A 22,004-nucleotide genomic window follows, 5' to 3' on the forward strand; every position below is an offset into this window, starting at 1 on the left:
TGCTACAAAACATCAGAAGCCTGTCACAGCCCAGGTTTATATCAAATTAAGTTACCCTAGAACTGCACAGTCACCTTTTATGGACTCCAGGAATCTATGAATCATGGATTAAAAACATTGTCGTAAAGGCTATGTTGCCATGATGGGTAACACAGACCTATCTATTTCTTCACATTAACCAAAGGATCTTTCAAAAAGGAATGCCCAGACTAAGAAATCTGGATATTGTCAGTCGCAGACTGCTGGGGATAGCAAAACCAGTGCAACTTACACATTAGTAGTGAAGACACCATAGATCAGATCTTGCTCAGGAAGGTAGAAGGTGCTTTGCAATTCATTATAATAGAAAGGGATTTCTCCAGCACGGGAGCAGTTCAGCCTGGCCTTCATGAAAGTTGTCCATGTGTCCTCCAGCAAAAATCTCCCTCCAATATCATTTTTGCAAACCCTTGCCACACGAGAATACACTGTTTTCCCACAGTCATGTTCTACTGCATTCTCACGGAAGAAGAAATAGGTGAACAAACCGATGTCATAGGCAGCAATAAAGTTAGGCTCTGAAAAACAAACATTTGAAGAGATTTATACAGGTCAGAAATCAATCCATGCTCACTGACTTGCTCAATGCATTGCATTCCCTTACGCAGCCTGTCAAAGCTGGGACCACAGGGAGTTTGGAGTCAGCAGAGGACATAAAAACAGTAGATGGGAATAATGATATATGGGGATACAGCTCTGGCTCCATTTTTCAGATCTTGGAAAGACCCCCTTGTTTCCCCACTTTATTGGCAAAGCTGCTACTGATACTCAGTGAAAGCAGAGTTCAACACTTTGCATATGCATAAGTATTCTCTGTACCTATACTCATTTTACAACATAAAGCCTTCCCATTGGGTTCCTTCACCTATTCACTTCTGAAGTGCACCTTATGATGTGTTAAATATGCTGCGTGCATCCGCCCGATTCCCCAGACTGCTGCACTGAAACATTCAATCTATTCTCCCAGCGCAATCACATCTGGCTTTTATCACAAAGTCTTTCCAGTTTCTAGGCACAAAAGATTATCTTATGTCCATAAAACAAAACCATGCCACAGACTGACAGTATTGAAGCAAGTCCTCCTTAATTCTTTTTCTCCTAGAATTATTGTTATTGTTTTCACAAGAATTGAAAAGAACCTGGAATTGGTTTTGTAGTGAATATTTTAATTGGGTATTTAACAAAGCTTTAAAGTGTACAGTCTTTCATCCCACCAGTTTCTTTGGCAAAGGGAAAAGATTGGCCATTGAATAATATTTGACTAAACAAAAAAAACACCCCTGTTTGTTTTATAGGGTGCTTTTACAATGTTCAGTTCTGAGTAATGCTCAAAGGAAGAAGAAAAAGGGAAGTACAGAATTCCTTTAATGCTGCAGCCCAGGAGTGAAAGGAGTCGTGGCGGAGGGAGAGGAAGGCAGGCTGATGCTGCTGCAAGGGAAGTTTGGAGGCCGATGATGGTGCACAGGGGAGGGCACTGCAATGCATGTCCCATCAAACTTTCTCCTTCAAACAGTGAACCTTAAAGGGACCATTGTGATCACCAATCTGACCTTCTGTCTACCACGAACCAGAGAATTTCACCCTGTAATTCCACCATCGGATCCTATAACTAACAGGTGAATGAGACCACGTCTCAAAGGAGATCTGATCTTACTGGACAATGTCACGTGGCTTTACATCCATCACTTTCCTCAGCGACTTGTTCAAATGACTAAAGACTGCCCCAGCCACAACCTGTACTTCTTTTTCCATTTGACATTATCTGCTTTCAGCTTCCAATCATAGGCTCTTGTCATGACTTGTCTGCTAGATTAAAGAACTTTATCCTGCTGGAAATCTTCTCTTGATGTAAGTACTTCCATATCATGAACAAAACACCTTTTATCTCCTTTTCAGAAAGATAAATAAATTGAGCTCCTTAAGTCTCTCACTGTGAGGCAGGCTTTCCAAGCTTCAAATCGCTCCATGGCTCTTCTCTGAATCATCTTCAAGTTTTCTGTTTCTTGTTGAAAAGTGGCCAGAACAGGATGAAGTTACTTCAATGTCACCAATGCTGCGCAAGGTTATAAATCCAAGAGTCATGTTATTTTTTCCAATCACAGACTAGAAAGTCAGTTTCTGTTTGTCTTTCCTTAAACTCCCCCGTTCCAATGTGACTTCCTTCTGAATTCTTCGTTCAGGAGCAGCCAAAAGGCACATTTTTCTAATGAGTGCATATGCATTACACTGCTTCTTGGTCTGAATTAACAGTTTTGCCTCATGACATCCTTCTCCTAAAACCCTGGATCTCCATACTGACTTCAGTATGCCTGCAGAAGCCTCATTCAGTCTCATTAATTTCCAGAGACTGCACAGTCCCACTGCTCATATCTTTGATTGAAAGGTCCTGAAATCCAATGGAAAGGTTCTGAATACCTTGTCAACTTACCTGGGTCAAAGGAGAGAGGGGAAATATTTTGGTCTCCGTCACTACAGTCTGCTCAGACAAGATGTGCTTTGCCCCAGTCAGAAGGTGTGGACTCAGTGCAGGAACTACTGCTTGAAATTCTATAGCTTGCTTGATGCAGGGTATTATCACACTGGGGTAACAGCTGCTTTTAATAACTGTAAATCCACAACAACATGGGTTTACATGGAACATAACTCGCTGTGAAATTTCTCATTTTTGGACTGACGTTGCACTGAAACCAACCATCATCAGCTGAGTCAGTGGAAGGGTGCTTAACGCTGTGCAGAACTGGGGCAACAATACGATGCTTTACGTTTGTTTTGATCTTCAAATCTTTGAGTGGTTCTCTTGTTAAAAGGATGTATTTGGTCATCTCACGAGACAGAGACCCACATATATGTTAAGTAGCCTGTAAGACCAACTTTCCATATGCTAAATCAACTTCTCTGAAATACTTTCAGGCTATTTTTAAACATCTTCTAAGCTGCATTGGTTATTGCACCGGAAGCCCTTCCCCATTGTAACTCTGGATCCCAATATGAAAACAGATTTACAAGCCTGCCAAATTGACTTTAATACACCTCTTGCCCAGATATGACCCACATGACTTTACCATTGAGCCATTTGGAGTTGTATTGTGCTGTCCTAAGTGGGGGAACATTTCCAAGGCTGCGGTAAATAGCAGGATCCCGTCCAGAGAAATCAATTACAGTTGCAGCATACAGTTCTCCTCGTGATGTAATCACAGCTGTCGAGTTATGCCGGGGGTCGTACGGGCACCGAGCCACTCCATTAATTCTGTCAATGATTTTGCTAAGATTTCCTACCTGTATTTAAAAGGAGAGAAGCAAGACTTTAAAGAGCATCTGGCTTTCTCACTGGTATAGAGAATTCAGTTTGCCCATGACTACCTATGAGCAAAACCCTGATTTTAAAAAAACGGGCAGCTATAAGAAAGTAATGCCAGTGATTGATAACTGTAAATTGATCTTTACATCCATCATTTGCCAATGTAAGAAGTTGTGTCTGAGCCTCACTGGTCCTATTGCTTTGTAAGAAGGGTAATTCCCCTGTCCCCTGCCAATAAAGCCTGTAGGCCCCAACAAACTCAGTGTAATCAAGTGCTCCTGCTGCTAGCACAGGTTTCTAATCTTCCGTAGACACCTCCTGAATGTACACTGGCATTAAAAAATATAAAAATAAACATTGCTCTGGACCTGCTCCTGCCTCCCTTGAATCCAAAGCGAGTTTTGCCATTTATTTTAAGGAAACATTTAAGTATTCAGGTCAGGAGGTGCTCACACCTAAGCCTGTCTGTATTCCCCATTTTCAGCAGCATACCCAAGGTTTACATGAGCAGCACTTTGTTGAGATCCAGCTGACCCATAACGTGAGTTTTCTGCTCCCCACCTGCAGGTACACCCACTGCCCCAAAGCAGCCCAAAGAACAAACTCAAAGCTATTTCAGATCAGCTACATTTGGAACATATTCTCTGCAGCCATGATGCCCTGCCAAATAACTGGCCTTCCCCAGAGCATGTATCGAGCCCTCTCCAGCGCTAGAAAAGACGAAAAACAGACCTGTCGACTGGAACACACCGGTGAAAAGGCATTGGTACCACAGGTAAAAACCTTCTTGCCATAAACAATCAGCACACGGACATAGTTCTGGCACTCTTCCTATAGGGACACAAGACAGAAACAAAGGATTTTTGAAAAGGAGACTGTGGGGTTATTTATTACATTAAAAAATTTACCTGTATTGAAGCTGGAATACACCTTCCTTAGCTCTAACTCAGCCTGAGGTTTATTGCATTGAGCAGTGCACAGCTGTAGGGAGCTAGCGGTCTAAGTGAGCAAGCCAAATTTGCTGGTTAATTCTCCAGTCACAGCCCTGCACAGTCCCCGGATAAGATGTTATCCATCAGGTTGACTCTGTATTAGCCGCACAAGTGCCTCTTTCTGTGCTCTGCTTAGATTGGAGGAGGAATCCTCCTTCTTTCCATGATGATACTTCTGACCTATTTTACCCAGTAATGCTGCAGCTTAGAAAACATTACCCAGACACAAACTCCAGTGAAGGACAGCAGGTCTGTCTGCACTATAATTCACACCAGCGCTGGCAGGAAAACAGCAGGAACTTCTCTTTAATAGGCCAGGCTGGTCAGGAGAATCTCGTGCTTGAACAGATTGTTGCTTCCTGCCTCCCGCAAGGATTGTGTGCTCAGGATTTTCATGGTAGAAAGAGTTTCTCTTTCAGGCCAGGCCAGTGAGAAATAGCAAATAATCTCCTCAACTGCATGACCATTTGTTGGTACAAATAGGCAACTCCCTCCACATGCCACTCCCCAAAGGTGTGGGGCTCCAGTCGTCCCACGTTGGGGTAGGGGTGACAGCACAAGGCCCACCTGGCTTTTTTTTTTTTTCCAGAAAAACTCCTTCATGCTGTTGGAAAGAGCCACAGTCTCTCTTTTTCCCCACAGCTTTGTACTCAGAGACCCGTGGACTGCAGATCAGGCTACCTGAGCGCCTTTGGGGAGTTGAGCCATGGGGGAGGAAGAGGCCACATAAGGCAGGGACTTTCTAACGTGACACGCAGGGAATGGGAGGTGTGAGACTAGCGTGCGGCTCCCATAGGCAGTGCAAGAGGCTCGAGAGCCACCTGCTCCAAGGTTCACCCGAACAGCCCTGATGAGAGATGTATGGTGAGCCTGGCACCAGCCTGCCTGCCCTGGGCTCTGGGGTCCACCTCAGACGAAAGGATATGAGCAACAGCTAATGACTGGCACCCACAGGGCTCCAAGCGAAGAAAGTCTGTTATATTCTACTGCAAACAGAAAAGGAAACTTGTTAAAAAATAACAACCTCAGCTGGGTTATCCTGTCTGCTTTGCTTTCCTCCCTCCAATAGATCATAATTTGCCACTAAGCTGAGCCTACAGCTGCACACACCGCTGTAGCTTCTGTAAGCTGCAATCACTCTGCGAGCTTCCCTGTCTCACAGCGCTCCACGCTGTTTATCATTTCCCTGAAGACTTCATTTGCAAGATTCAGCAGTGTAAAAACACTCCCTATCATCTGGAAAGGAAGAGACTTGCTTAGCTGGATTACGTGCTATCTCCTTTCATTTGCTGTATGGAAATCAACTCGTTGAAGGACAGCATATAGCGAAAACCCACCAGCGTTAACCACAGACAAGTGACTACATGGGCATGACATGTGGGGCTTGCTTTTGAATGGAGAAGATCAGAGGGACTGCACACCAGAGCCAGCCCAGGGACACTCACCCAGCCCAGGCAGAGGCTACAGAGTGCTATGGAGCAGGTGCTGCCAGTCTTGAGCCTCAGCAGGGATATCGGGGATCAGATACATAATGCCTGGCACCCGAAAATGAGAGCTTGAATTCATAACTGGGTCTATTTAGCACTTCTTATTTCAGAAGCAGATCAGTCATGGTGACTGTGCATCAGTCTATCAAATAGCACCTTGAGAAGCACCATCCCACCTGCTGTGTGTTGAGAATAGAGGTCTCATCACTTCCTTTAATAAACGAAGGGCTTGCCAGCCTCTCTGCCCTCTCCCATCATTGTTACACGGTGCTGTGAGCCCCGTTAGTTATTCCCTGCCCTAGAGATGTCTGCATTTCATGACTGGGTTAAGTAATTCCTCTTTCTGTAGAACACAGTTATTCAATCCCACATAATATTAGGATCACTATATACTTAACTGCAAAGTACTAGGATTCTTGAGGGGATGCTATGAAAAAAAGGTATGGGCTCCTCTCCCAACAGGGTTTTGTTTTCAGAATATGACTGATTTGGCATCTAACCCAGAATGCAGATCTGTACCCAAATTTCACACAGTAAGAGAGTACCCATCTACTCCTCCTCCACTTCCATCTTTCTCTGCTTTGTGCAGAGTCTGAGCACAGCTTCTGACCTAAACCAGCTAATACCATATGTGTTGCTGCACCCTCTCCTGCCTAGGTACTTCAATATATTCCTAATTAAAACTCTGTCCTGCAGAAATCTCAAATCCTGATTTGCAGAATTCCCTCCTTTGCACTGAGTTATATTGCAGATTAACAAACTTCTACTTCTATACAAATCTTCCCAGCTGAGAAGATAGCACACAAAAAAGAATTTCTCTGCAAGGTCAAGTGCTGGATGGTCTTCTGGAGTCTACTGGCAGTAATGCATCTGTTGCAGACTTTACTGCAAGGCACAGTAGCCTGGGTTGGTAAGGATGCTGAAAGCTGGTAAAATATTATGTTATTTTAGCCTAATTAAGCATGGTTTTGTTTGTACTCATTCAGTCCAAAGCAGAAGTTAGTTATTGAAATAGAGGAGAAACCATACTGAGCAAATATATCTGCTGCTATCTGAACCTGCACCAGAATATTTAATCTGTGACTTCCAGCTCATTCCCAACTGCTCTAGCAAAAAGCAAAAGAGCAGAGTCGGTATGGATGAGGTGTTAGACTGGAAACATTGGACAGTTGATACTTTTCAGGACTTGGATGCACCAAGACCACTAATTATTTCATTGGCTGTAAGAGGCAGAAATTGGGGTGACTAGTGGATGCTTTCCACTCTGCTTAGATAACGATGCCTCTAGTGTGGGCTGTATCCAACCATAGCTATTCCCATGAATTAGCTGAGTAGGTGTTTTCCCTGGACATGCCTTACTGATGGTGGTAACAGCGCTCCATGCTCCTGGAGGAAAAGCAACGATAATATGTACATTTCACCCACTGATCTCAAAGCAATTTATACAGCTTTAAGCAATGTTCTGAAACAGATGTGCATTATCTGCCCTGTTCTCTCAGCTGAGTGAATCAAAACACACAGGTGCTAAAGGATTTGCCATGGTGACACACTGAGTCAGAAGAGATCCTGAAGGACAGCAACAAAGATTGCGGAAGTCATTGCTAGGCCACTCTCCATCATCTTTGCTAAGTCGTGGGCAACGGGAGAGGTGCCTGAGGACTGGAGGAAAGCGAATGTCACTCCAGTCTTCAAAAAGGGCAGGAAGGAGGACCCAGGTAACTATAGACCAGTCAGCCTCACCTCCATCCCTGGAAAGGTGATGGAGCAACTTGTTCTTGGTGCTGTCTCTAGGCACATCAAGGATAGGGGGATCATTAGGGGCACTCAGCATGGCTTCACCAACGGGAAGTCTTGCTCAACCAACTTGATAGCCTTTTATGAGGATGTTACCCGGTGGATAGATGATGGTAAAGCTGTGGATGTGGTCTATCTCAATTTCAGTAAAGCGTTTGACACGGTCTCCCACAGCATCCTCGCAGCTAAACTGGGGAAGTGTGGTCTGGATGATCGGGTAGTGAGGTGGATTGTAAACTGGCTGAAGGAAAGAAGCCAGAGAGTAGTGGTCAGCGGGACAGAGTCCAGTTGGAGGTCTGTGTCTAGCGGAGTTCCGCAAGGGTCGGTTCTGGGACCAGTTCTATTCAATATATTCATTAATGACTTGGATGAGGGATTAGAGTGCGCTGTCAGCAAGTTCGCTGATGACACAAAACTGGGAGGAGTGGCTGAGATGCCGGAAGGCTGCGCGGCCATTCAGAGAGACCTGGACAGGCTGGAGAGTTGGGCGGGGAGAAATTTAATGAAATAGAACAAGGGCAAGTGTAGAGTCCTGCATCTGGGCAAGAACAACCCCATGTACCAGTACAAGTTGGGGGCAGACCTGTTGGAGACCAGCGTAGGGGAAAGGGACCTGGGGGTCCTAGTGGACAACAGGATGACCATGAGCCAGCAGTGTGCCCTTGTGGCCAAGAAGGCCAATGGCATCCTGGGGTGTATAAGAAGGGGTGTGGTCAGCAGGTCGAGAGAGGTTCTCCTCCCCCTCTACTCTGCCCTGGTGAGGCCGCATCTGGAGTATTGTGTCCAGTTCTGGGCCCCTCAGTTCAAGAAGGACAGGGAACTGCTAGAGAGAGTCCAGCGCAGAGCCACGAAGATGATTAAGGGAGTGGAACATCTCCCTTAGGAGGAGAGGCTGAGGGAGCTGGGTCTCTTTAGCTTAGAGAAGAGGAGACTGAGGGGTGACCTCATTAATGTTTATAAATATGGAAAGGGCAAGTGTCAAGAGGATGGAGCCAGGCTCTTCTCAGTGACATCCCTTGACAGGACAAGGGGCAATGGGTGCAAGCTGGAGCACAGGAGGTTCCACTTAAATTTGAGGAAAAACTTCTTTACTGTAAGGGTGACTGAACACTGGAACAGGCTGCCCAGAGAGGTTGTGGAGTCTCCTTCTCTGGAGACATTCAAAACCCGCCTGGACGCGTTCCTGTGTGATATGGTCTAGGCAATCCTGCCCCGGCAGGGGGATTGGACTAGATGATCTTTCGAGGTCCCTTCCAATCCCTAACATTCTGTGATTCTGTGAAGATGGAACTACCAGACCCCACCTCTCTAGCCTGCCTGGCCCGAAGAGGAACACTATGCTCACCTGGCATTTTTATTGCTGTACCCACTATCAGTCATGTCAGTCCATGAAAACCTCCAACAAAAGCAAAGAAGAAACTGAACCACTTAAATGCTCCATCTTGCAGGATGTTTCTCAAGACACTGTTGGTGAGATTTACATTAGATCCTTTTTCTACCCTGTTCTCAAAATAACTAGCAAGGAACAGCCCCCTCTCTGTGTTCTTTAAACCAGCCTGGATTTGCTTTGAAAAGTCATTCAACACGCTGCTCTCTGGAACAATTCGTAGCTGAGGCAACTGGTTAGTAAGATGATCTCACAAACCGCTACAGAAAATAGGAGCTATTTAATGCAGTTTCTTCCATGTAGCTGGAAAACTCTAGGTGTTCAGGAGGCAAAATTCAGACAGGCTTTAATATAGCCAGAAAATCTGGCAAGCTTGAACCAAACTCCGTCCAGACAAGATGATATTTGGCTCCTGCCCTCACATTATAGAGCAGACAGATCATATGTGTATGATCAGTCTGCAAATTTCATCACCAGAAGATATTACTGGGATCAAGAGATTAAGGATTTAAATAAAGTGGGAAGACTGGGTATTTATATGGTTAATGAGAATAACCCAGTTATATTAGTTGGGATTATTATAAAATATATGGCAGAGCTGATAAAAACCTGTGGCTCATCACTAGAGCACTAAGCATACCTCCAATTTTCCTACAAATTGCATGTTACCCACTTTGGGGTTCTGCCTCCTTCCTCAAAATTACCTGGTACTGGGTCTGTTTTTTGAGATAAGATCTTAAATTGAGCAGATACCACTTTTCTCCAGTCTAATGACCTTTGTTTTCCTGGCAAGGAAGAGTACATGACTTCTAATGTTCAACCCTACAGGGCACAGGGTCTCACAGTCACTAAGAGAATGAACTTCACTGAAGCCCCTCCCTCCCACCCACCCCCCCACAGTTTAAGCCTATCTTCATTTATTGCAGTTTTTTGCAACATTTAGATTTAAATGAGCCTGTCTGCGAGTGCTGCAATGTCCACAACTGTACACAGGACCAGGCCTCTTTCTAGCTCATACAGATGTCAGGCTGCTTTGAAAGCACATTTCAAACCCCAGAACCACGAGTGATGCCCTGTTACTCCCTTCATTCATGTGGTCAGATCAGCAAACAGAGGGGTTGAACTTCTACTGGCTTTGGTTTGAGGTAAAATTCAAAAAGACATTCCCAGGATGCGGCGAATAAGCCTGCTGTAGCTGCTTCTTGAGTTGTTTCATCTGTCATCTCTGAACACTGGAGTTCTGATATGTTATAAGCCCTTAATCTCATTGTACAGATGTATTTTTCTTTGAAAGCATAACCATATATATGCACTACTTTAATTGCCCTTTTACTTTGAATAAACCACTTAAGTCCTGTTTTCAGAGATCTCCTTTCTAATTCTTTTTTTTTTTTAGGCTAACACGATTTCATCACATACTGATATATTTTAATCATAGATTAAAAACACAGATGCCATATGAGAACAACAGCTGTTTCAGATGGTCTGTTGTCCTCAGTAAAGAAACACAAACTCCTGGAGCACAACCTGCAGTTCAGAGATCAACCAGCAGAACTCCATGTTACCCCTTCAACAACATTTTAGAGTGCAGCAAACATTTATCTGTTGCAGTTCATCTCAATTTGTTAAAAAATAATCAAGACCTAACATGTTCTCGAGCACTGTTATTAACACACTTTCAGATATCTATATTTGTTTCTTTGGACAAACAATTCTATTAATCAGTTTAAGCCGATACCCTGACCAAGCTGTCTTTCTCCTTAGAGTGCAATAGATAGCAAAGAGAATTGCTAATGATTTTTCCAGCCAATTTTTCTTTAATGGACTTCAAATCAAATCTGGGGGCTGATTCTGCATCGATAGCTTAGCAGAAGTACTAGGAATGTAGGTTCAGATCTCTACGAACAGTTATAAAGGGGGAAAAATATTTGACCGCCTCCCAGTTATTTCTGTTTGCCTGGGGGTTTATATTGTACCTGTCCTCTCTGGATGCCTATTATTCATAAGTGGTGTGGAGATTCCCAGCTCCACGAGATAACCAGAGGGCCCATCCTCTGGGTGACTCAGGCACTTGCAGGAAACAGCAGATTTCTCCATTAGCTCCAAATCCATTTAGGTGGGCTCTAGCCTTGGACTAGGATTTCCCTGTAACCTTGTGTGAATCATAAGACCCCCCAGTATCAGAACACCATACAAGAAAAGGAAGAAGCTATACTGGCAATACAGTGGGACAACCGGTAGCTGGATGCCTATCAGATGTTTGTCTTGGTTCTTCCTTCCTCCAGAAGTGTTATTAGTACATCACCTTTCTCCCGGCTACACAAAGCTCTTAAGACAGCACGTAAGAGCTGGATCACTGCCATTTTCACAAACAGTTCCCTTCCACTTTTTGAAATGACAGTGTGCTGCTTTTGGGAAATTAACAAATAATTCTGTGCTCAGACAAGAGAAAGACCAAAGTGCTCGTGTTTAGGAAGACTCAACTTTCCATGCCAGGCAAAATTCCTTAGATGTGGTGGATGTGGACCGCGATGCAGAGACAAACCAATTACAAATTAAAAGCTGATCAACTCCTAATGAAATTAAATACACCTCTTCCCCTTCTGCTCTATCCATTGCTCATTTTAACAACAACCTCTGGGTGATATCGTTTGGAAGACAGAAAGAAAGGCAGCATAACACTGACTTTGTTCTCTGCATTGTCTCTCAGCAATGTGGATGTTTTCCAGGGCACAGTTTTAAGGTGCTGATCAGGATACATTTTATAAATGCTGCAAAAATAAGAATGATTACTAGTGGAAGCCCACACGGATCTCCAGAGACATGGCAAATAAAGCACATACAATTCTTTCAGGAAACCACAAGTTTTGGTTGATAAATATGACATAAATGAAGGAGACTTTTCTGAGGTGTTTGTTTAGTACCACATGACATATTGCGGAGACTTAATTTTAAAATCAGGTTCAAGAACGTATACATTAATGGATTAAAATCTGATAAATTACTGGACTGAAAAAAGTCCTCAGAGTGAAAACATTCACAAACTTGCTACTCTAGCAGGGTCCCAGATGGCATAGTACTAGCTCAGTATCAACATTTTTCTTAACAAACATTTGTGGATAACCCAAATATTATGAAAATAGTAATTACCAGTGAGGCTGAAGCCTCACTAAATATATAGTGATATAGGCTAGGCTGGTGAGTTGCACCTAACAAACAAAATAAATTCTTGTAAGATATTGTGCATTAAAGAGCAAGGAACAAAAGGGCTCTATGTATAGACTGGGAGATTACATCCCAATGCTAGCAACTGTGAAAAGTATTTAGTTGTCACAGTGGCTAGGCAATTCTGCGTGATCTCGTGTGACACAAGAGCTTATGACACTGCCAGGTATATGAACAGAGGAGGATGAATAAGAGGTGGAAGACTGTTTTAATCACACTCAGGCATTAGAAAGATTGACAAGGGAATACAAGTGAAAAATTGGAGTGTGCAGAAAACAGACGCAAAAAATATTCAAGGGCAGTAGAAACATGACTTCGAGAAAGAGGCTCGGAGAACTCATCTTTTTACTGTATCAAAAAGCCTAAGTACTGATTTGACAAGAGCATATAAGTGCCTTTGTGAAAAATAAATATTGGTAACTAAAGTGCTCTTTAATCTAGCAGAGAAGGGCAAAATGAGACCCAGCCACTCAAAACTGGAGCCAGATCCGAAGAGGAAATAAAGTACACGTTGTTAACAAGGAAGTTGACCTGCCATTAGAACAAGCCAGCAAAACACACGATCAGCCCATTTGCTTCAGGCCTTCATTTCAAAACTTTTTGCCTTCCTCAAAAAGGTGCAGCAGCCAGACACGAGTTACTGAGCTCAGTTTAGGAGCAATAAGGTGAAATTTGTGGCCAGAGCTACATAGGGTGTCAGAAGAAATGACCTAATGCTACCTTCTAACCTCAAATCTGGTACCCAGATTTCTCATCTCCCTTTTCTCTGGCCAATAGGTACTCAAATGTGGAATAACCATCATGCCATAATAATTACACTCCCGTGATACGCATTTTGTGGCTTTTATTCTTGCACTTTTCATTTTCCTTATAGTCAAGCTCTAAGAATTTTAGAAGATATTTTCTAAGCAGCAGGAAGAAACTTATTTAGATACTCAACAGGCATAAGAATGATGGGGGAAAAGGCATTTTAACACACGAGGTGGCTTCGAAAACCTCACCCTAAAATAAATATGTTATTAAATCGGCAAGGGTAATGGACCAGCCATATAACTTACACAAACTACATTGTGAATTAATGTAAGAGCCAAAGGTCCTCCTTATTTCTAGCCTCTATCACCACATATCTAAGTGCCTGACAATCCATAACATATTTATCATCAAATCATCTGTGCTAGGTAGAAAACTGCTATTATTCAAGTTTTGCCAAAGCAGAGCTGAGGAAAGCAGAGCTCTGGATCTTGTATCACCGTTGCACAACAGGATCAGAAATATTCACATTAGTGTTGCCCTCACTTGCTGCATTTACCCAGCCAAGTGCAGAGATGCTGGGTGACAGCTGGACTTCTTAGCTGGAGTAGAGCACTTCACCAGCTGGCTAGGCTAAACTCAGTATTTCTGGAGCTAGCGCTAAGTCATTTCTCTGCAGTGTAACAAACAATGAATGTGCTGACTCCCTCCACGAGGGGCTCAGCCACGGACACACGGGGTAGAGTAGATACAGACTCGGGAGATCTGAGTTTACTTAGCTACTGCAGAATCCTTCTGCCTTTATTTGTAGCTCCATGTCTTCTTGTCAGACTCTTAGTCAACACCTCTGTTTGCCATTAATTGTATGTCAAGAAGTGTCTAACAATCTGCTTAATTGTTGTTCCTCAGAACTTCACACCCATGGCCACTGCGCCCACCAAACAAGTTCTGGATCACAATCAGCATAAACTCAGCTGTTCAGAGCATTATCCTCATGAAATTTTTGGCAAACTCTTTGCAGTGTGAGGAGGCAGCAGCAGCAAAGATACTCAGACCATTGCTTTCTTTTGGCATGACAGTAAAAAAGATAAATTGAAATTATCCTAGAATTTGTTCAGTCAAATGCATGATTTTATCCAGGGGTTGACAAAATAATTCTGGGTTATAAATTCAAATTCTTCATGAACAATGGGATACAATTTAAATCTCTCAAACTTTACAATGGAAGAAAAGAGCAAAATCCTTTCTTTACACATTTTAAAGTACAAAGCCTGCAAATTCAAAAATTTCTCATGTCTCGGGTTTTGGAGGTTTTTATTTTGCCCAACTTCTGTTGGGTTCTTCTTCTAGTGGCTGGCCATGTTTGGTGTTCATCTAAGCCAGACCATTTTGCCTTCATTTCCTGCGTAATGTAGATCCTACACGAAACTCTAACAGATGTTCCAGGATACCCATACTCCTGTTCTCCACAGCTACATGAAGCAAATTGTTGCCTATCCAGCAAAATTCAAGCCAGCTTTTTTGTGTATATACAAGTTAATACAGTAATCACATAAAGTTTATTATATGAAATGAACATGGTCAATGGAAGGTCACATAATCCTGTGTTTAAAGCACTGAACTGGAACTTGGTGGAATTCCAGCATTTTGGGCCATCCACACAATCACTCTGCTTGACTGACCATGTCTAAGCAAAGATCATGCTTATCCTCTCTTATCCTTTGTCCAGCTCCTTTGGTTTAGACTGAGAACTCTTTGCAGTGTAGTATTACGGACAATAGGACAATCTCTCAGTTGAGGCCTGAGGATTTTTGAACAGTACCAACACCACATTTGAAAAATCAAACTATTTCCTGCTTTTAGATAGATGGCTTTGTTTTAGCTTCTCAGAAGAGGGTCAGAAAGGACCAGAAATGTCTGCGAACTCTGGACTTCTGGGACAGCAAGCCTTGGTTCAAGCAATTCTTCCTTTAAACTGAATTTTAGCAGACTGCACCTGCCTCCGAAGGAGCTCTGTGATATTCCACCTGAACAGACTGCAGTGTGCTAACAGATTCAATTCCCACGTTCAAGCGAATTATACAAAGATGAACTCTAACTGCAAACAAGCATCAAAGCCCATGTGGCCAAATGCCAGAAGCTCCCTGCTGAGTACCAAGACTAAGCCAACCTGCCCAGCCTTAGACCCCACTGCAAGATGTTACCCCTGGCTTGCCACCACTCTACTCCTTGATGTGTCACAAATTGTGTCCTCTCCAGCAGTGAAATCACCTTTAAATTTCATGCAGAGCAAGTCTAGTAACTTGGACAGGGGGCCTTTGAAATGGCTTGGTCTGTGGTGCTTATACACCCGTGGCGGTACATAAACTGCTGCAAATTTACAAGCTCAAGGTGGTGTCAGGTGCTCCCTGTGTGGATTTCACATGAAGCAAATAAATTTACCCATAGCATCATTGTAGCAAAGCAAAACTTACCTCTGTTTTCCCTTTACTTTGACAGGACCTCCTGGTGTCTTCATCTGAACCCCATGCTGTTGCCTGAGAAACCAAAATGCACAAGTCACATGACAATGCCACCAACCACCATGTCTGGAGACTCCCAAAGCAAGAGCAAGTATCTCCAGCCAATTTACACAGCCCAATTTAAAAGCAGCGTTGTGACGGTAAACATGTATCTTGCTCCTGCTGTGCTTACAGCACACACAAATGATAAATAGATGAGAAGTCTGGAGGCAGAAGCAACTGGAATGTTATCAGAGGACAGACTTTAATTTACATGTAAATACAACTTCTGATCATCGTTCAACTGGAAGGTCCAAGACATAAGCCCCACACGCCGAGCCGTCACCTTCTTTTCAAAGAGGACAGTACTGTATAAAACCACCAGCTTTCATCACCAAAATGAAAACCTTCCCTACAGCAAAGTCCAGTAGTTCTGCACAAATCTGCTGGTCTCCTTAAATTTACCCACAAGATTATCACCTTCTAAGTAATCCTGCAGTGAAGTGAGATGGATAAAACAACAACTGGGAGCTGACAGGCGAAACCCGGAGAGACGGGAAGCGGGGAGAAAGGTTGGATGGTGATTTGTGATGCCAGACAAGTGGGGTCAGATCCTGAGGTGGAGTAAAACACATTATGGCTGAGGGCACTATTGACTGGGGGCCGAGAGCACGTGGGATCCCCAGTCGGCTCTCACTGACTGCTCCAGAAGGAAGAGGCACTTTCCTTCACAAGAAAAGTCAAGACCAGCAAAGCTGCATTAGAGAGAACTTTTAGATTTAAAATATTCAGCAACATATCCAACCATTCAGTGCTCTCTACAATTTTTCTCCCTTCAGCACTTTTTAAAAATAGTTCTAACAAATTCAAGGAGGTATTGTTAGCTGGAGGTGAAAATACATATAAACATCCACACTATACATAATACATCATTCTGAGTACAAGAAAAATACCTCTGTTACATAGGAAAAGGCCAGGCTCACAAAGTTCAGATGCAGATCCAAAGCTCCCCTAAAAGAGCCAGGATTTCTTTTTTTTCTGCAGTCCATTTCCAATGCAGGAAATGGCTTCAAAGTTCGGTCCGGATCTGAACTGTTCTTGAACCTTCTCACTGCAGCCAATATATTTTTTTAAACCCTGGGCTTCCATAGAAATTGTCCCCTTGACACATGATAAATCCTATTTTTTGCAGGAGAAAGATGAGAGACTAGTAAGAACAGAGGATCAATTTTCCCACCCCCAGCTCAGGTCCATGAAGACACTCACTCAGAACCGCAAGAAATGCCACCACCCAGGAAATGCTTTTATACACGACATTGGGGGAAGAGATATTTCTACCTCACTTGGAACAAATGGTAACTTCTCCATTAGCTGAGCATTCAGTTCAATTTGGCTTGAAGTAAGACTTTACGAGCCCAGGCAAAGATCTGGTGGGAGAAGGGATGAGCACAGATCTTTCCCTGGGAGTCTTGTGGGAAATATCTCCCCTGTACTGCAGTCCAATCCAGGCTGAAGGCCAAAAGTTTGTGCCTCAGAAGTGTTTTTGTGAGAGCTGGGATAAGTCCTTGCTGGAAAGGATCATTTAGCCATATCCTGAGAGGGGATATGTCACTGGATGAGTGAGTTCATGTCAATAAGCCATCATAGGAGAGCAAGGAATTTTGACTGGTGACTCCCAGGAGCCCTTGACATCTGCAAAACAACTGTGCAGAGCATTTTGATCCCCAGTCCCTAATCTGGCCCATATTCATCTACCACAGTATCCTTGCATCTTGGATCAAATTTTGACAACCTTAATACAAAAAAAAAATCCAGAAAAGAGACAGTTTATTAGGTGGCTCTTCTTTCCATTTCAAAAACAGAGACAGCACTCTCCATTATACAGCCCAGTTTACCTTAACAGTGCTTGACAGGACAAAATGAAAACAAAAATCATTGGTTACTTCAGCAATTGATGCTGCTTCTCTTCAAATACTCTGGGTCTTCTGGGATTGCAGCAATGCAAGAGAAGAACTTGGCCTCCTACGGGACACCCAGCTCTTCCTGCCAGACACCTGCACCGCAGAGCTTTGAAGCATGATGTAAACATAGCTCATGTCAGAGCACTGGTCCCCTCCAGCTACGTTCTTGGTGCCTAAATGCTGTCTTTTACAAGGCAACACTGCCCTTCAGCTTTCTGAAGCATTACCTTGATGAGTCAAGTGATAACAGAAGTTCTTGGTGATGGCCCAAATTATAGGAACATGTTGTTTGTGACTGCACCATTAGTCAGGGTGCACTTCATTAGAGCTAAGAGCATAATTAAGCAATACGGCAATACAGAGCATGTTTTACAAGTCCCACACATGTCTTTGGTGGGACAGGGAGGAGCTAGTTTGACAGCTGAGTAATTCCAATGACCTCTAGTGACTCAAAGAAAATATTCATGACCCTGCAAAGCAGAACATCTTGTCAATAATAAAAACATAATTGCAAAGCCAAGGAACTAATGTGTGTTTAAATAATTGTACTGCAAGGCATGAATATGCACCAGTTAGCTGACCTACAGCCTAGACAAGTCCTTCTGCTGGGCTCCCAGGAGCCTGCACACATCTGTGGTCATGGTCTTTGGGTTGAACCTGGTAAGAGGTCCTGGGCAGGCTCAGACCTCTGAGCTTGGGGCTTTCACATGAGCTTTCCAGCATTGTTTGGTTTCTTTACTTGTCTGATCAACTGTCTTTTCAGATCAAAATTTCCCACTCTTGTCATCTCTGTTGTCTTGGGCTTCTCTGTGCAAACTCCCTGTGTAATGCTGGTGCTCTAGTTCCTGCATCTCACTGGTATGTCCAACCCAAGCCCCTCCTTCCCAGATGAAATTTTCTTCCTCTGCCTTAGATTCATTTTGCCCCAGTATCAAACTGCATCCTGGACATTCGACAGAGAAACCTTCAGAAAAATCTATCTCTTCTGGAGTACATCTGTGTGTACCCACATGTTTCTCAGTGAGGCAGACACCTACTTAACACTTGCATAACACTACAGTGCTGTAAGGGATGCTTTGTACTTTTGCCTCCTTACCCGACTGTAATGCTTCTCAATAGCCAGCTTCTTGCACACTGACTTAGGTGTCTCCCCTCCCTTTCCTCATCTCCCTCAGTAAACCAAATTAATACTACTTCTTTTTTACTGCTGAAAGCTGCCTCTGCACACTTGGATGAGGTACAATCTGGTTCCACCAGAAGTTTTTGGTTACTCAGTTGGATCATCGTCCTGAATTTATGATTAATTTTCTCAGTTGTCTGAAACATTTAAGTTTCCCAGCTCCGGAAAATATATCTGGGATTACTTTTGTACCTCCTGCTACACATGTCAGTCAAAAGCAGTAGAGCAGACACCTCTGGACCCATGTGGCAATAAAACAACTTTCATGGCATGGGTCACGGAAAACGGAGCCTGGATGAGGATGTGACAAACCTAGGAGCAAGGCTACATACAAACAAAGGACAGTATGTACTTTCTCCTAGCTGCTTCCCTGCTTGCCATGTGCTTAAGCAACCAAGCAAACACGTTTTTAGGCTGTCAGGACGTCAGCAATTCCTCCCCTTACATTCTCACCAAGAGCACTCCAGCTCCTCATGCTACCTCCTTACAAGCTCTCCAGCATCATTTCCCTCCTGCATTTCCAGAAGAAATGCAGTTTCTAACACTATTCCCAGCCACTTTAACGACCTCCTCTACAACAGCCACCTGTGCAGACAGGCATGAGAGTACTAGCAACTTTACCCCTGGACTGAAAATGCAATTAAATGTTCCTTCCTTCAGCCTATCTGCATGGACACCTGGCTCTTCACATCTCTATTTCTCTTCCTGAGTTCTACGCAGGCAGATTTTCTCAATTAAAAAAAAAAGGGGTGTGTGTGTGTTATTTCTGCATCTTTAGGAAGTCACATGAAGGAGAACAATCACAGGAGAACCAGTTGTGTACAACCACATGTACTTGGTGCAACACTGCCCAACTAGAAATTAACAGAAATGGACCACAAAAGCTAAGCTCAGTGCATATCTGAATATTCAAATGTCACACTCAGACACAGAAAGAAAGAGTTAATGTCTCTTCTAATAAGTTACAAGCTTCATGGTTTGCTCCCAGTCCAGACTGCAGATCAACAGTGCTCTAGAAATTCTTGCTCATCATGTGCTGTCAAATCAGTTATTCAGCACACACTGCTGAGAGAACCTTTCCAGATACATTTATTTAATTACCTGTACATCCGAGTGTTGGCATCCAAAGTACCTGCCTGTCACTAGCAAGCCCTGTTATCAATAGTTATGTGCATCCTCAAATGCTGATGTGAAAATCTTCCATGGACCAGCTTTTACATCCAGGCCAGCAATTTATAATTACATCAAACACCACATATGAATTTAATAGATTAAGCATACACTAATCCCTGCACTGTACTCGTGCAACAGAGGTTGCAGGTCTTTATGCAAAACCAGAACATTGCTTTAAAACTGGAAACTGAAGACTGGAAGAGAATAGCTTACATGTATATTTATGGGTAAGTACTCAGTGCAAGCTACTGGCAGCCTTGCATGCCTGCAGACAGACCAAGAATCATGTTGTTCTCTCCCATTAGGGGGAAAAAAAGTGTAATACAAAAATGTACACTGTGTATGTTTCGAAGGAGACAAAAAAAATCAGGTACACGCTTACTGCAAAAAAAAAACCAGGAACTGATTCTGTGAGATGCCCAGCATTTCCTAAAAGGTACTGAGTTCCTCAGGTTTCTGCTAACATCAGCAGAAGCAGAAGCAGCATCTTGTGTCCCAGGCTCGGGTCTGCAGGGATTGCTAATGGCAGGAGCTTCCATTTCCATCAACCCTCCGCAGTGCCCACAGGAGAGTTCTCAATCTGCCCACGGAGTAAGAGGTGATTTGGGTTCTCTGCCTGTACCATGAGGGGCACCCCGAGCAGAGTCTGCCAGTCACATCACCCTTTGCTGAGTTATGCATGAGGAAGGAGGGCAGGAGGTGTTGTGATATGACAGTTATTGTGCACTAGAGACCTGAGCTGGCAGAGTAATTTTTTTCCCTGTGTATTTATTTACATCTTCTTTTCCAGTAACTGTACAAGGCACCAGTATGTTCAGAGAAATGTACCTCTGGAAAAAAAAAGACTTGCTTTGAAGGCAGCTTCCTGGATTCCTTATACCAGCTCAAAATCTCTGCATTTCTTATTCACATTTACAAATTTTTTTTGGATCACCTCATTTCACAGCAAGGTATGGAAACTTTTCTCCAAGTCTGGAGAGAGAGGAACATGGAGGGACCATGTTTCTGCACTGCATTTACTGTCTGCCAACTTTAATGGAAATAAAGCACATATTTACATACCTTACTGGACCAGTTTAGTTTAACCACATGCTTAAGGACTGCTAAATTGGGGTGCAGACCAAGTCCTTTAGGCAGTGGCTGCTCAGAGGCCAGTTCATTCCCCTGCAAGATGTCAGCCTCAATCTTTTCACCCATACTGATGAACAGATTTCAGACCTCTAAAATATCACTCACAGATTCCTGCTGATAATGACAAATCCATTTCATAAGTTTATTTCTATGTTTCTATGTACTTGGCAGTCTCTACACAAGATAGCACCAGTGTAAATCTACCCTTCCCTGGGCACATTCTACAGCATTTAAAAGAAATTGGTAAGTCCTGGGTCTCACAGCACTTAGAAGAAAAAAATCTTAGAAAAACAGTTCTATAGGCTGGATCCAGAAAATCCCTGAAAAGGTTCTTGTTTAACTTAGGTTTCTATGATGTGTGCTGTAAAAACATTTCTACAACGCTTTAGCTATTTCTTCCCTATTTAATCCTCCAGGATGTCTCCATAAAGACTTGCTGCCTTAGTCTAAAAGTGGAAAGTTAAATTCCCTTATTGAAGCATTGGCTTTTGTCTCTCGAGGACGAGGCACATTTACAGTGCTCTATAAAGAATAACTTATTGAAATCTAACTTCTTAATAATAAAGCACAGTAGCTTAATACCCTAGAGGCCATTTCTGAAGTTCCAACACTGGTAATTTATTATAACTGTGATAAACATGTCTGATAAACAGATAACTAATACCGAAAGAACATAATGCCAAGCTTCAATAAATAGTTCTGCTACATACTGGAGCATACAAATTATGTATCACTGCTGCGTGCAGTGACAGGTATGAGGAATGATCATAGGATTCAGTCAATTCATTGCGGAGAGAGGAGGGGGCTTGGATGAAGGGAATTGCATTGCGTTTTATCAAATTATTAATTGATTTCTCTTAAGTGATCTCAGATCTTTCGAGATGTGGTAAAACTCAAGCTGTTTGCTTCATTTAAACTAAACACCCGTAATGCCTATCAACAGACTGGCCCAGTTGCATGGCTCTTCTGGAGTGGCTGGATGGTAAGACAGCTGGAGAAGACCTCAAAATGTAACACTTAGAAGATGGAGGTTGGCAAACATGCAAAAAAAATATCCATCAGTGGGTTCCAGTTCCCATAAACTTA

At 43.2% G+C, this 22,004-nt stretch overlaps 1 protein-coding gene across 2 annotated transcripts in view; it reads right to left on the bottom strand.

Moving 5' to 3' along the window:
• SEMA5B (semaphorin 5B) overlaps positions 1-22,004 on the bottom strand; it is a 136,009-nt gene that overhangs the window by 65,187 nt on the left and 48,818 nt on the right. For both annotated transcript variants that reach the window (XM_068407742.1, XM_068407741.1), the window contains exons 4-7: positions 15,447-15,509; positions 4,070-4,168; positions 3,102-3,315; positions 272-557 (exon numbers count right to left, since the gene is read on the bottom strand). In XM_068407742.1, the coding sequence (XP_068263843.1) occupies positions 272-557; positions 3,102-3,315; positions 4,070-4,168; positions 15,447-15,509 (662 nt within the window). The remainder of the gene's footprint in view (positions 1-271; positions 558-3,101; positions 3,316-4,069; positions 4,169-15,446; positions 15,510-22,004) is intronic.

The sequence above is a fragment of the Nyctibius grandis genome, chromosome 9 (genome assembly GCF_013368605.1).
Source record: "Nyctibius grandis isolate bNycGra1 chromosome 9, bNycGra1.pri, whole genome shotgun sequence".
NCBI classification, from domain to species: Eukaryota; Metazoa; Chordata; class Aves; order Nyctibiiformes; family Nyctibiidae; genus Nyctibius; species Nyctibius grandis.